The 16,355-nt window shown below is 40.7% G+C and overlaps 1 protein-coding gene across 4 annotated transcripts; it reads left to right on the top strand.

Moving 5' to 3' along the window:
- Positions 1–556: 556 nt before the first annotated feature.
- Positions 557–16,285, top strand: TLR4 (toll like receptor 4). 4 transcript variants are annotated; one of them, XM_053656337.1, is made up of 4 exons: positions 557–942; positions 3,899–3,957; positions 5,308–5,474; positions 8,684–16,285. In XM_053656337.1, the coding sequence occupies exons 1-4, from the start codon at positions 846–848 to the stop codon at positions 10,944–10,946; spliced, it is 2,586 nt and encodes an 861-aa protein (XP_053512312.1). In that variant the 5' UTR covers positions 557–845; the 3' UTR covers positions 10,947–16,285. The 4 variants fall into 4 exon arrangements, with proteins under 4 accessions (XP_053512312.1, XP_037010600.2, XP_037010602.2 ...); XM_037154706.2 differs by having other exon boundaries at positions 851–938; XM_037154705.2 differs by lacking the exon at positions 3,899–3,957 and having other exon boundaries at positions 557–938.
- Positions 16,286–16,355: the final 70 nt, after the last annotated feature.

Raw genomic sequence — 16,355 nt, 5'->3', positions numbered from 1 at the left:
CTTTGCATCAGTTTCACAAACAGGAATCCCGTCCCCAGGCTGGATGGACCTGTAGGCTGAACTCTGCACCCCCTTCCATTCATATGCTGAAGACTTAACCTCAGATGGTGGGTGTCTTTCCAGAGAGGGTCTTTAAAAAGGCAATTAAGGTACAGTAAGGTCATGTGGGTGGCCCTAATCCAGTAGGACTGGTGTGCTTATGGGAAGAGAAAATTAGAACACAGGAATGCACAGAGGGAAGACTGTGTGTTGGCTGTCTGTCTGTCTATCTATAAGCCAAGGAGCAAGCCTGAAAAGTAATCAACCTCTCTGACACCTCCGACTTCTTGCTGCCAGATCTTCGTGGAAACAATAAATTTCTGCTGTTTAATGTGCCGTCCTCCCAGTTTGTGATACTTTGTTAAGGCAGCCCTAGAAAAGGAATTCAGAAAGTCTCCACTCTTGAAACATTATAAGAAAGCCACCATCCTAAATAGTTACACAGACCGACCAGTCTGACTGCTTTCCTAGGTTCACTAATGCTGAGAAATCAGGTGATTTACTGGGATAACAGCCAGCTTCCTCTTGCTGTTCGTCCTGCCACTGGTCTGCAGACACTTGCTTCTTTTTCTAACTTCCCCTCCTGAGAAAGGGGAGAGAAATACTAGAGAAACAAAAGTCCAGACTGCTAAGGTTGCCACTCTCACTTCCTCTTGCCCCTAGCGCAGCGCTGCTTTGAATACAGGAATCGCTGTGGGGCACCAGAGTGAGGGAAAGAAGAGCCGCGAGGCTGAGGCTGCAGGGGGAAGGCAGTTACAGCTCATCGGGCTTTCGCAGAGCCGGTTCTGGTTGCAGAAAATGCCAGGATGATGTCTCCCACCCGCCTGGCTGGGACTCTGATCCCAGCCATGGCCTTTCTCTCCTGCCTGAGACCTGAGAGCTGGGACCCTCACGTGCAGGTACGTGTTCGGGGTTAGTTCATCTCCTGTGCACTTTGTCTTGTTTCTGAAAAACTGCCCTTTGCCCAGAACTTCTCCCTAGGTGAGTTTCATTTCTAAAAAGGAGTCAAATTACCTGAAAGATGCTAGAAGCCGCAGGACCAGATCATTCTGGTTGTAAGGCACTAACAGGCAGTACATACCCTGTCTTAGCTAAGATTTAAGGTCAGATAGGCCTGCTTAAATCACTGTTCTTAGGTTTCTGGGCTGTGTAACCTTGAAAAAGTTATAAAACCTCTCTGAGATGAGTTCTCCCATCTCTTCAAGAATGGTAATAATACCTACTTCAGCAGAGACTTGTCAGATGCCTGCTTCCTGTCATTTCTTTCTGCTGGTGGTCTGTGCTCAGCTTTAAGCAGTCACTTTGACTCTTTCAATGTCCGGGAGATTTTTTTTTTTGTATTTTAATAGAAAGAAACTTCCTAAGTGGATTTCATACTGAATCTAGTCATAGTTCTATCCAAAGGATGAAATGAAAGAGATTTAGAAAAGAAGAGAGATAAATAGAGAAAGGGAGAAATAAAGAGAGCATGGGGGAAAAAAGAAAAAGACATAAAATGTCAGCCAATGCAATGTTTTCTTTCTTTGTGAAACATCAATGAGCTGTTTTGCAATCACATTCACGATGGATCTTTTCTGTTTTCACAACCACTTTGGAATCAGTAACACGCAAAGAGTCAAAGGACTTGGGGTGTTGGTGGGGTCAGAAACTCAACAGAAGTATAACCAGCCAGAGTCCTGAAATGAAGGGCCTGGGGGACATAGTAGACTTTACTATGTAACGGAGGTGAATCTGTTATCTTGGAGTCCTCTGCTTCCCCAATTCCCTGCCCACAGCTCTATGCCTTGTCCCTCCTCTCTGTGACTCTCTTGCTGTTAGGCTGAGACCCTTCAGTCAGGGTCACCCCTGGATAAAATCACACCGATTTCTGGATACTCCCTTTTCTTCTGCCTTATCGTCTTTCTGTCTCCAAAGCCTGCCCATCCCCTCAGTGCCAACCTCAGTCTCGACTCCAACTGAGTCCTCAGTGTCCCTGGCCTGGACTCTTGAATGGTGTCTAGTCTCCTGAGTCCGTAGCCCCTTTCTCTAATCTACTCTGCATATTTTCTTTTGTCATTTATTTGTTGCTGTTATTTTTTCCTGACGCTTGGTTCTAACAAATTACCCTCTTTAAAAACACAATAACTCTCCATTGCTATCAGGGCACTTTTAAGTGGCTATCTTCTCCAGCTAGAAGGCTTTTCCCCTGCATCAGTGCTGCCCAATGGTGATATAGCCTGTGGGCCACATGATATTACTTAATTCAAATAATACGTTGAACTAAAACATAGTTTTTAAACCCCATATATTCAAACTATTTCGACATGTAATAGAAACTGTGAGTATTAATAAGATATTTTACGTTCTTTCTTTGGTACTTCCCTTAGTATATATTTTACATTTACCATCTCAGTTTAGACTATTCACGTTTCTCATGCTCAGTAGCCTTGGGTGACGGGCTAGTAGCTACCATGTAGGACAGGGCAGCCCTAGAAATTTTCATGACTCAATCCTTACTTCATTCAGATCTCTGTTCCGTGTCACCACCTCTGGGCAGTCCTCCTTGGTCACTGCATCTATGGCTCTCCACAACAATATTTGCCTCTAAACTTTCTAGCTGCTTTGTTTTTTATAATTTTATATACATATACATATATATGTGTATATATATGTATAGGTGTTTTATATATATGTATATGTATATATATAAATATATATATATATAAAATGGTGTGTGTACACACACATACACACACACAATGGTGCATATAAAGATACACACACACAGGGTCTGGCAGAAGTAACACCTGCTTGAGTGTGGTTTTATTACTGAGTTATTATTTACTATTATCAAAGACAGCAATTTGAACATTTCCCCCAAAATGTCATATGGTGTGCTTGAGTATGATATTGTTATGTTACAGAATTACATGCCTATGATTTTGTAATAAAAAGGGGCATTATTTGTGTTATATATATTTGCTCATTTGTTGATTTCTTTCCCTTTGAAATAGAATCTGTAAGAGGGCAAGGTTGTTGCTGGTTTTATTTATCACTACATCTCGGTTCTTAGCACACAGTAGTTGCACAATTTGTGTCAAAAGATTAAAAAGTATTTCCACAAGACAAAGTAAAAGGACCTCCTTATCCAGCCCTGGATTCCCCTCAGGAAGCCTGAGGGGGAGTCTAAGGGGGAGCCCTTCCCTCCACATGCCAGCTGGTATAAACCAGTTTTGCACTCCTCCTTTCTCACACTACTCTCCCTTCTCCCTCTTTTTGTGTATCCAAATCTTGCTCATCCTTTTAAGGCCCACCTTGAAATCATCTTTCTCAAAAGCCTTCTACTATCCCTGGATGCAAAGTTGGTCTCCCTTATTTTCTGAACCAGAATTCATCTCTATGTTTTCGGAGACAGAGGAAATATATTTTTTCTTTTTTTTTTAAGATTTTATTTATTTATCTTTAGAGGGGAAGGGAAGGAAAGAGGGAGAGAAATATCAATGTGTGGTTGCCTCTCGTGTGTCCCCTGCTGGGAACTGGCCTGCAACCCAGGCATGTGCCCTGACTGGGGAATCGAACCTCGATACTCTGGTTTGCAGGCCCTCACTCAATCCACTGAGCTACACCAGCCAGGGCCAGAGGAAATATTTTTCAAGCCTGGTTTATTGGTCCCTCCCAGTAGTGTGACTTGTGCTCCTGCCTTAACCCTTACTCCAGACTGTGAGTTCACTGAGGTCTGGAGCCATGTCACGTGGGTCTTCGTACTGCTCCAAACACTAAACACAAAATGCCTACAACTGGGATTTAAACAAACTTCCATTCAATCGGTTATTCATTCACTTACTGAACAAATATTTACTAAGCATCTACCACTTTCCAGGCACCATTCTGAGTGCTGAGGACATAGCAGAGAGCAAGACCATCAAACCTTACAACCGGGTAAGGGAGATGAACCACACATCTGGAACAATCCCGTGGACCACATAATGTTAGATGGTGGTATTTCCTATGAAGGAGGGTGAAAGAGGGTAAGAGAAGCGTGCCTGGCACCACCCTCTATGAGACAGTATAGTCTGGGAAGCTCTGATTAACAGTTAAACAGATGTGAATAAAGCAAGGACCTGCCCATGGGCCCTGTGAGACTTCATGCATATTCTCTTATCTCTCTGAATTCTTCTTTTAAAAGTTTGTTTGAAAATTAAGTTAAATCACATAACAACAAATACACTGGTATATAGTAAAGAATTAATAACAACTAATAATAGTAAATGTTCACATTTACTATCATTTACGCTGTAATTGGCTTTGAGATAATCTCTGTAAATACCTTATCTCATGTAATCCTTTTAATAGATTCTGTTGGCGTTAACAACAGAAAGTCAGAATTAGTTGGCTTAAGCAAGACATTTTGTTGGAGTAGCAATTCTCAACCTCTGTCCTCTTATAAACTAATTACTAAACTTCTGTGGCACACTGAAAAACACTTTTTGCTGATCGGTCAAAAATAGGTATAATTTTGATTCATTCACACTGGATGACTATTATGTTCTGTTGCCTTTTTTTTTTAAATTTGAGAATCTAAGGGAAAAGAAGTCAGTGCCCCCGACTAAATAGTCAGGTGTTGCCTGTTCAGAGAATTCAGAAATTAAATGGGACTTTAGAGAACAAGGCTTACAAAGTATTTGAGAAAATATAATAGAAACCAACACAGGAACCAAGGCAGCGTAAAGCACTTGACATTATTTACTAGGTTCTACCACTGGAGTCCACACACTCCAAAGAATTCTTTCCCATTTTTGTATCACCTGCTCAAATGTCACTAAGCCAAGGGACAGAAGCAATTGACAAAAATTGGGCTATGACTAAGGCCAGTCTGGACACTTTGACTGGCAGTCTCCCCAGACTGCATAAAATGGGGTGTTACTTAGAAAACAAAGTCTTGCCCTAAACCACATGGAGGAGCTGAGGTGAAATCCCATGCTTTTGGACTCCAGAGCCTCAGCTCTTCATCACTAGATTCTCTTGCTTCTTGCTAAATGCTGCTATTGTTGCAGCAGGGGTTAGAATATTGGATATATGGTAGGTGCTCTTCTTAGTCCAGAGTAAGATGTTTTATAAGTATGAAGTGAGTAGATAAATGGATGGATGGATGAGGAATGAATGAAAGAAGACTGACTGGATTAACTAGAGGCTTGTACTAGAGGCCTCTCAGACTATGGCCTAGGCGAGGGGAAAGTTCTGTTGCAGTGCATACTCTAAGATACTGCTTCTGATGTATGGTCATTGCAGGTGGCTCCTAACATCACTTACCAGTGCATGGAGCTGAAGTTCTACAAAATCCTTGATAACATCTCCACATCAGCCAAGACACTGGACCTGAGCTTTACCACCCTGAGGTGTTTAGGCAACTATAGCTTCTCTAGATTCCCAGAACTGCAGGTGCTGGATTTATCCAGGTAATGAATGAGTGTTTAGACACTGTACAAGGTAAAATGTTCGTTGTTCTATCATTTCATTCACTTATTCATTTATTTAATGGATGTCTTAATTGCTATACAACTTTGGGCAAGCTACCTGCTAACTACTCATTTTCACAGATTTTATCTGTGAAAATGAGTAGTTAAACCAGAGAGTTTCTAAGGATAAGCCTATCTTTGAATTTTCCTTTAAGTCAAGAGAGAAAATTGACTCAAACTCTTTCATCAGCAACTATTATGGACCACTTGCTATATGTTGAACACTCTGCTAGGAAACAAGAGTACACTGATATATAATTAACCCCAGCTATCAAAAAGGGCATATCCACTTGGAAGAGTTAATATGTTAAAATCCTGAGCATCATGCTGGGCACATGAGAGACATTCGACAAATATCACTGATTTTGAACCTTAGATAAGTGTGGCGATGTACAACAGTAGGTGATAAGCTATGTGTGAACTAGAGGCAACACAATGTGTTTTTCAGAAAGGGGTCTTTTTTGCACTGATTAGTCAAGACCAGTTTCATGAACTGAGTAGGATTAAAATAATGTCAGGAATATTGAAAGTGAAGTAGAGGATAGTGAATTAGGAAGTTACCAGTGACCCAAGGAGAAAGATGACAAGATCAAAGGAAAACATCTGCTGTTGGCAGTGAACAGTGACTAAGATTTTCTTTTCTGATGCAGGGACTCTATCATTCATTAGGACAGGTTCAGTTATTATCATTATTTGGGAAAGGGGGACTGAATCTTAAAATTGGTTAGCAGCCTTATTAAAAATAGTGAACTTCGTTTAGCTAGTGGACGAGATAATTGAACCATATTCTCTGTTAACAGTGTGTGAAAAAACAGAGAAGCATTTCATATACATCTTTTTATTATAGAAAGTCCTAATAAAAACTAACAGCATAGTATGAAAATACTCTTCTAGAGTAGATGCTCAAGAATGAGCATCTGATGTTTCATATTCCAACTTAATGATAAGTACATTGAAGGACACACTGGGCATTTTAAAGGCAGTGGTGTAGTTTATAGAGCCCTGTGGCGTCCGAAGACCTGAGCTAGGTCCTCGCTAACATTTACAGCCACGTGGCCTGAGGCACGTCACTTCACTTCCCTGAGTCTTAGTTTTCATATCGGTGGAGTAGGAATGATGAAACTTGCCCCATGGGATTAAATGTGATAATGAATGTTAATATGCTACACATATTAAAAACCTTAATAAAGGAGACTTTGTAAGTATAAAGCATTATTATCATTATAGCATTTCATTACTTTTTAAACTTCAGCTTTCTCACTAAGAATCTTGTTAAGAACTAACTGTACTGAGGTCAACAAACCAACCCTCCTCTTTTTTAAAATAAGTAGATTTTATCAAATTATGTCCCTTATAATTCATCTTTGATCCATCACCTACCCAAGAAATTTCCCTCAAAGCTTTAAATATGTGCTCAGAGAGAGACCAGCTTCCCCTCTGGCTAGCCGGTAAGATATTCTGAATTAAGGCAAGGACAAACAATACTGTAATAGATATTCTTCACCTATTCCTATTGCTTTACAACATTCACATACAGTAACTCAACTAGTTCTCTAAGGATGCTTTGCAATGGACCAAGAAGTCATTTTTTCTATCCTATTGACATATATTTTTCTTTTTATAGACTAGGAAACTGAGGCTTGGAGAGTTTAAGTAATTTATCTATGTTCATGTATCTTGTTGGCTGCAGAGCAGAGATTCAAGTTCACATCTCCTGCTTCCAAGTTCAATGCTTTCTTCATCTTAGTACTCTACTTCTCTAAAGTGGTGAGCACCCTGTGATGAGACAGAGACACAGCAGGATTCTGCTAGTCTTGTCTGATGCATAGAGTGATAACATACATAAGATTGTGGGCTATGAAATCATATAACTAAAACCAACTTGAGAAACAGTCGTGCTATTTGCCTCATTTTGAAATGTGGCAGAAGGGAAAAGGAACTCCCAAGCTCATGCAATCTGAAAGGACGAGCAGAGACACCAGAACCTACATTTCTCGGACCTGTCTTCCATCGTCCTTTCTACTGCACTCACTACACTCTATCCCGTCACCAAGCAATAATAAAAGCTTGAACTGAAATGCTTTTATTACCCATGAACCTCTTGAAGGGGACAGGGCAAGCAGGAACATTACAAATGTAATTTGGTTGGAATTGGAAAGGACTCATTTGCAAACCGTAACTAGCAGGCACTTGCTGGGCCAGGAAGAGTTGACCATAAGCTCCTCGTTTGCTGGCTGGACAACAGCTTTATGTCTTGGACACCTCGATGAACATTGTTTATAGCATGGCTTCCATCTCACTTGGGGTATATTCAAAATCCATTTTCTGGTTTGAAAGCCTTGGGCCTTATTGAAACCTCCTTTCTCCATAAGCCCATCTCATACCCCTCCCCATTTTTCTCTGTACTCCAGACAAAGAAGCAGTTTCTCATGGCTGCTCCCTGTATGGTGGCTGCCACCTAAGTCGAGGCTTTTGCATCTGCTCTTCTGTTTGCTTCCTCTCCTTCTTAACCCCGAGTCATCTCGCACATTTCCACTGAAGTGTTCTCAGAGAAGCCCGCTTTGATCCCCTTTGTCTGAGTCTGCTCTCTGGATGTAGCCTCTCTTAGCAGACTTTTCTTCCACAAAACTCACCCCATCACCTGTGATAACTACAACCTTTCATCAACACTGAGGGTATCTGTGGCACTTAGGTATATACCTTCTTATATCTTTGAAATGGACATTCATCAGTCATTTATTCTGCCTAATAAGTAACAACTATCTGTATCATCTGTACTGATCAGATGTGTGATCGGTAACCTGTGATAGGGAATACCTAAAAGCAATCCAAAGACTATTACGGACTCTATCAGCCATATGTTCTTTATGTGCTCCAGTTATTGATCTTTAACTGATTTCCTACTAACGGATGTGGTGTTTCTGCTTAACATGTGTACCTAGTGTGACAAAAAACAGATTGTCATTGTGGCTAGTATGATAATACCAAGGCTGTGAAGCTTCTTCTTTGTTCGTGCCCTCATTGGTTTGTTTGATGTCTTCGCCTACCACAGTCATATGTCATGTCAAACGTAGATGACTGGGGCTGTTTTTCCATTTGGGGCTTTCTAGTCATCATAAACATATTATCTGTATCTGTTTTTCCTGTAGGTGTGATATTGAGATGATTGCAGATAATGCATATCAAGGCCTAAACCATCTCTCCACCTTGATATTGACGGGAAACCCTATACGGAGTTTAGCCATGGGAGCCTTTTCTGGACTATCAAGTTTACAGACACTGGTGGCTGTGGAGACAAACCTGGCATCCCTAGAGGTCTTCCCCATTGGACACCTGAAAACTCTGAAGGAGCTTAATGTGGCTCACAATCATATCAATTCCTTCAAGTTACCTGAGTATTTTTCTAACCTGACTAACCTGGAGAACTTGGACCTTTCTAATAACAACATCCAAAATATTCATCATGAAGATGTGCAGGTTCTACATCAAATTCCCCCATTCAAACTCTCTCTAGATCTGTCCCTCAACCCTTTAGACTTTATCCAACCAGGTGCCTTTGAAAAAATTGAGCTCCGTGAACTGACTTTGAGAAGTAATTTTAATAGTACCAATGTAATGAAAACTTGTATTCAAGGTCTGGCTGGTTTAAAAGTCGATCGGTTGGTTCTGGGAGAATTTAAAAATGAAAGGATGATACCAGAGTTTGACAAATCTGCCCTGAAGGGACTATGCAATTTGACTATTGAAGAATTCCGAATAGCATTCTTCGATAATTTCCCAGAGGATGACCTTGGCTTTTTAAATTGTTTGGCAAATGTTTCTACAGTTTCTCTGGTGAATCTGCGTTTAGACAGGTTAGGAACTCCTCCTAAAGATTTCAAATGGAAAAACTTAAAATTGGCTAATTGTCATTTGAAACATTTTCCCATACTGGAGCTTGACTTTCTCAAAGAGTTTGTTTTCACTGACAACAAAGGTATATCCCTTTTTACTGATGTTCATCTACCAATCCTGGAGTTTCTAGATCTCAGTAGAAATGGCTTGAGCTTCAAGGGTTGCTGTCATCACAATGATTTTGGGACAACCAGACTGAAACACTTAGATTTGAGCTTCAACGATGTTATTACCATGAGTTCAAACTTCTTGGGCCTAGAGCAACTAGAATATCTGGATTTCCAGCATTCCAACTTGAAACAGGCCAGTGATTTTTCAGTATTCCTATCGCTCAGAAAACTCCTTTACCTTGATATTTCTTATACTAATACGCAAGTTGTCTTCCGTGGAATCTTTGATGGCTTGGTCAGCCTCCGAGTCTTGAAAATGGCTGGCAATAATTTTGAGAATTACTTCCTTCCAAACATCTTCACAGACTTGACAAACTTGACCTTCCTGGACCTCTCTAATTGTCAACTAGAACGAGTGTCCCAGGAGGCATTTGGCTCACTCCCTAAACTTCAGTTGCTAAATATGAGCCACAACAACTTCTTTTCCTTGGATGTACTTCCTTATAAACATCTCCCTCTCCAGATTCTGGATTACAGTTTTAATCATATAGTGGCTGCCAAGAGTCAAGAACTACAGTATTTACCAAGTAGCCTAGTTTCCTTAAATCTTACTCAGAATGAGTTTGCTTGTGTTTGTGAACACATGAGTTTCCTACAGTGGGTCTGGGACCGCAGAATTCTCTTGGGGGGAGCTGAGCAAATGATGTGTGTGAAGCCTTTAGAGATGCAGGGTATGTCTGTGCTCAGTTTTAGAAATGACACCTGTCAGATGAATAAGACTATTATTAGTGTGTCAGTTCTCTCTGTACTGGTGGTATCTGTTGTAGCAGTTCTGATCTATAAGTTCTATTTCCACCTGATGCTTCTGGTTGGCTGCAAGAAGTACAGCCGAGGTGAATGCACCTATGATGCCTTTGTTATCTACTCAAGCCAGGATGAGGACTGGGTGAGGAATGAGTTGGTCAAAAACTTGGAGGAGGGGGTGCCCCCCTTTCAGCTCTGCCTTCACTACAGAGACTTTATTCCTGGTGTAGCCATTGCCGCCAACATCATCCAGGAGGGTTTCCACAAAAGCCGCAAGGTTATCGTTGTTGTGTCCCAGCATTTCATCCAGAGCCGATGGTGCATCTTTGAGTATGAGATTGCCCAGACCTGGCAGTTTCTGAGCAGTCATGCCGGCATCATCTTCATTGTCCTGCAGAAGTTGGAGAAGTCCTTGCTCCGGCAGCAGGTGGAGCTATATCGCCTTCTCAGCAGGAACACTTACCTGGAGTGGGAGGACAGTGTCCTGGGGCGGCACATCTTCTGGAGACGACTCAGAAAAGCCTTGCTGGATGGTAAATCATGGAATCCAGAAGGAACGGAGGATGCAGAAAGCAGCCAACATGAAGCAACAACCTCCACTTGAGGAGCAAACGCTCCTCAGGTGCTTCTTGCCTGGGTGGACCCACTACTTGTTCAGCTGCAACATGGCAGGTGTTGCACTCAGGGCAGGTGATTCAGTGGTACACAAGATACACAGGCCTGCTGATCTCATGGGGTTCACAGTGCCAAGGGAATAAATACTGTGCTGAAATACAGACCCTCCAGGTGAATGTTTTAACCACCTCAGTTAAGGTGTTCATGATAGAGAAAGTCAACTCAACTCTTACCCCACATAACTGAATTATAACTAAGAGACTGGCCCCCATGACATCAGAAAAGGATGTAATTCTTCCCCTGAGCCTTTGGAATGGAAAGCACCTTATATTTTACACTGTGGCTACCTTAAAACACAGCAGTGGAGGTAGTTTCAACTAAGCTGGGCCTTTGCTCACTTTTCCCTTTTCTACTGAATACAATTTAAATAATATACGCTGATGATTCAGATCCTCCTTCCACTTCAAGTCAGTTTCCTTACAAAGGTTAAAACCTTGCACCAGTTCCCTAAGGAAATCCGAGTGACACATATTCACAAACATCCTGGTCAATTTTTTAGCATGTTCTATTTATTAACTAATAGTCCAGGGTATATTAGGTTTTTATAAATTCAGTTCTCATTTTACATGTCTTCCCTATAAACCTTGAATTTAATAAGGTTGTTAGAGACATGCTGGAAATAAACATTATTGAACCACTGTCTTTCAAGCAAATGTGTAAAATGCACTTTGTCATTTGATGTCATTCTAAATATATTACCTACTAAGGTATGACTGTCAGAAAGGTAGCATTAAAATAATTTGGTTGAAAGTGGCACTTATTGTAATGGGGGAGAGATGTCCGTCTTCCTGGTGTCATAATGAGCAATCTGGGCTGTCAGAAGGGCAGGATGGCCTCTGGAGCTCAGTGCTTCTGGTCAATCCCAGAAAAGCACGCACTGATGCAGCCAGGGTGACCACATGACAAGAGCTGAAGCCAAGGTTTCTTCTGCATCAAATGAGTATTGTTTGATGAGACAGTGAATCCCTCAGGGGACTGTGAGATGATTCAAGGTGGGAGCACACACTGTTCTTCCTGCTGGGTATCACTCTGTGACCACATTTATGAAAGAGTAGATATTCTCACCGAGACAATATGTTCCTGGGATTAAGGTGGGTCATGGTAAGGTGAGTTCTCAGAAGAGCTCTCACTCAGCTTTCTCAGAATGGTGCATCAAAGAAAGCAATGAGGACATTTGGAAAATACAGCTGTCAAAACTGGAAATATGGCCACATGCAGAAATGTGTCTGTCACTGAGTGTTTCAGTGTATATTTTGGTCTGAGCATGGCTGGAGTTGCTGAACATGCCTGGGTGTGTTTCTAGGTCTTAATGTGCTAGTGAAAGTAGTTGCATGTATTCATGCACATGCCTCTGTGTGTTCTTGGCTGTGTCTGTGTGTATGAAGAGGATCTGTGTTTGTGTGATCATGTCCGCGTGGACAAGAATGCTTATGTTGTAAGGGGGATATGCACACTGATGTGGAATTCTATAGCTGTTTGAGTTCTGTACTCCTGTGTGTGTGTGTGTGTGTGATTTGCTTAAACAGGTACCAGCGTTAGATTATGAGTAGCTTGAAGGCCTGTCTTTGTGTATGTCCAGGCCATACATGACATGTGCTCAGGCTCATATCAAAGTATATGTCTGCATATGTGTTTTAGTTTAAGCAAATATACGAGACTGCAAGGAGGAAAATCAAAATATGACTGGTATGTAGGTGTCTTTCCCATAAGCCCCTTCTCCCAGCTGGGAATTCTGAAAACTCAGAGTGAAGTTAGATGAGAAAGGAAAGAAATGATATGATAGAAACAGAAGGGGGAGAAAGAGGAAAGGTAGGCCCAGGGTCAGGCTTTTGAATTTATTTAAATTCTCTAGATTAAAGAGACATGAAGGGTAGAACAGAGAAATTAATATAATTAGGAAGCCTTAAATGTATATAATACCCTACAAAGTAGAACATATCTACACAGTTGTAACCACATTTGAATCTCTTATTATCCAGGTGAAATAGCAGGCTAAGAAGTAGTTTCCCCATTTTACTGATTTGAAACCTGATGTTCAAGGGAGTAAACGTACTGTCATTAGGCCACAGAATAAACGAGTGGCCGAGCCTGCACATGGGACTCTGGGTTTCTTGGGGCCATGCAATTTCCACTGCACCTTACTGCTTCACGCTTAATGCTGGCAAGTGAGAAGTGAAACCCTGGCCGTTCTCTGTGTGGTTGACACTTGTCAAGTGTTTTTCACCAAAACCATGAATCATTAGGCAAATGCATATGCATATATATATTATATAGACTGTATGATTTGTTTATAACACATTTCTTTCCATGAAGGACATGAAGGAGATTCAACCACAGTATACATGAACAATAAGTTTAATCAATAATAACTCAAAAATCTGGGTGAAGAACAAAAAGAGGAAAGAAAGACACCAAGAGTAAGCCTTTAGCATACTGTTTCCCATCCAAACTCCAGAGAGATAGTTTTAAACAGTGTGGCTTTTGGAGGAAGACAAAAGTCACATTTACTGTTTCCTACATGTGCTTTGGGCTTCTCTTCTCTGAAAATCTACTTAACTTAAATATACAAAGAGGGTAGGTAGACTATTACTCTGTAAAGCTGTTGTAAGTATTTAAAATAATATATGCATAATATAAGGTACATGATTTGTATGGGTGAGTGACCCTCTGGGACTTTACAAAGATTACATAAGGAAAATCACTAAGTGCTCTTTCCAATAACAGCATTTTAGCAATTGCTGTTTTCCCAACCTGTGTAACCACAGGAGGCCTGTGACTGTAATCGGACAGTTTCTTTCTGACTTGGCTTATACCCCTGGGGTTGTCAGAACCCCAGCCTCCTTGGGGACTATATAGCCTTTCTAGAAATAACCAACAGGATTCCGGAGGGTCTTACGAGAACTCAGAAGAATCCTCATAAGAATCGTAGAGCTCTGGGGGGACAGAGAACATGTCTGTTCATCCTTTGCTTTCCCAGCCCTAAGCTCGATGGTCTGTGGTCAGCATCTGTTTATTTGAAGAATTGATGAGTTAATGAAGAACCATATTTATAGGGAATGCTGTCCTCTCTGCTTCCCAGAAAAGTTCCCCAACTCCTACACCATTCTAGTTTTGGGGCTCTTGACTTCCTCTGCTGTTCCTTATTTCTGTTGTTATCTACCATTTTCTCAGTCACTTCTTCCATGTGGTTCCTTAATTCCAAGTATTTCAAAAGTTACTTTGCAGAGTGGAGAAGAGGACCTGCCTTATAATAGTTATCTTTAATGGTTATTTTTAGGTCCTCTTCTCCTGCTTTATGTAGGCCATCTAATTTAAATTCCCACACCATGCCTATGAGATGGGCACTAGTAATATCAGCACTTTTATCCAGTAGGAAACTGGGGTCTGGAGCTGTAAGTAACTTATTCAAAGTCACACAGGTAATAAATTTTAGAGTTTGCATTTAAACCCAGTACCTGATATTAAAGGCCAACTAACTATGTCAAAAAGTTTCTCTAATGCCTTCCCTCTATTTCATATACAGATTGGAATGTTACTTCTCCTTAGTTTTATTTTCTCATCATTATAGCCAGGGTTCAACATTAGAACCAGGTATGATGGTTAAACTGAAGGATGGGTGTAAGGCTAAAGGATGGCTGTAAGAGGCATTAGGTACTTGAAACCAACCATTTTCTCCAACAGTGATGGACTAAGCCTCTTCTACTTCAACTCTCTTTTCTGATGGAGTAAATTCTTTCTCCATGAGGCTCCAGTGCCGACAGGTCCATCCAGATAGTCCCAGCTCTTTTCTGTATATATACCAATGACCCACTGCTTTCATCTGGGATTCATTATTTTGTTAAAATTAGATCAATGTAATTCTTATTAAAATACAAATGAAATATTTCACAGATTTAGAACAAACATTTAAAAAAATTATATGGAACCATAAACAACCCCGAATAGCCACAGCAATTTTGAGAAAGAAGAACAAAGTCGGAGGTATCACAATACCTCATATCAAACTATATTACAAGGCCACAATAATCAAAACAGTCTGGCATTGGTATAAGAACAGATGCATAGACCAATGCAACAGAATAGAGAGCCCAGAAATAAACCCAAATCTCTATGGTCAATTTATATTTGAAAAAGGGGCAGGGGCATAAAGTGGAGTAAAAATAGCCTTTTCTACAAATGGTGTTGGGAGATCTGGACAACTTAATGTAAAAAAATGAAACTCCACCACCAACTTATACCATGTGCAAATATAAACTCGAGATAGATAAAAGGCTTAAATATAAGTCATGACATCATAAAAAGCCTTGAGGAGAACACAAGCAGGAAAATCTCAGATAATCCATGCAGCAATAGTATTACTGATATGTCCCTTAGAGCAAGGGGCATAAAAAAGAGAATAAACAAATAGGACTTTATCAAAAAATGTTCTGCATGTCTAAAGAAAACAGTAGTGAAGTGAAAAGGGAACCCACCATATGGGAAAATATATTTGCCAATGATACCTCAGACAAGGGTTTGATCTCCAAAATATATAAAGAACTCACAGGACTCTACTCTAGGAAGACAAACAACCCAATTAAAAAATGGGCAGAGGACCTGAACAGACACTTCTTCAAGGAGGACATACAGAAGGTCCAGTGACATACGAAAGGATGATCAATATCACTAGCCATCAGAGAGATGCTAATTAACACCACAATGAGACACCACTTCACACCAATGAGAATGGCCATCATAGACAAATCAACAAACAAGAAGTGCTGGCAAGATTGTGGAGAAAAGGGAACCCTAGTGCACTGTTGGTGGGAATGCAGACTGGTGCAGCCACTGTGGAAAACAGTATGAAACTTCCTCAGAAAACTAAAAATGGAACTGTGTTTTGACCCAGCAATTTCACTTCTGGGATTATACTCTAAGAACACTCAAACACCAATTCAAAAGAACCTGTGCACCCCAATGTTAATAAGAGCACAATTTACAATAGCCAAGTGCTGGAAGCAACCTAAGTGTTCATCAGTAAATAAGTGGATCAAAAAACTATGGTACATTTACATAATGGAATTCTATGCAGCAGAAAGAAAAAAGGAGCTCCTACCCTTCATGACAGCATGGATGGATCTGGAGAGCATTATGCTAAGTGAAATAAGCCAAGCAGTGAAAGACAAATACCATATGATCTCACCTCTAAGTGGAATCTAATCAACAAAAAAACCAAGCAAACAAAATATAACAAGAGACTTCGAAATAAAGAACAAACTGACAGTAACCAGAGAGGAGGTGCGAGGGGATAGTGGGGGGGAAGGGGGTAGGGTCCATTGAAGGAACATGTATAAAGGAC

The sequence above is a fragment of the Artibeus jamaicensis genome, unplaced genomic scaffold (genome assembly GCF_021234435.1).
Source record: "Artibeus jamaicensis isolate MK-2021 breed Jamaican fruit bat unplaced genomic scaffold, CSHL_Jam_final scaffold_1964, whole genome shotgun sequence".
NCBI lineage: Eukaryota > Metazoa > Chordata > Mammalia > Chiroptera > Phyllostomidae > Artibeus > Artibeus jamaicensis.
This window is presented reverse-complemented; position numbering and strand designations above follow the sequence as displayed.

Bases quoted from the DNA above. Each gene is read 5' to 3' on its own strand.
- TLR4 (XM_053656337.1), top strand. From the start codon at position 846: ATGATGTCTCCCACCCGCCTGGCTGGGACTCTGATCCCAGCCATGGCC. The intron at 943-3,898 runs GTGTTCGGGGTT...ACCACTTTCCAG, and splicing joins GGACCCTCACGTGCAGGTAC to GCACCATTCTGAGTGCTGAG. The intron at 5,475-8,683 runs GTAATGAATGAG...TTTTTCCTGTAG, and splicing joins CAGGTGCTGGATTTATCCAG to GTGTGATATTGAGATGATTG.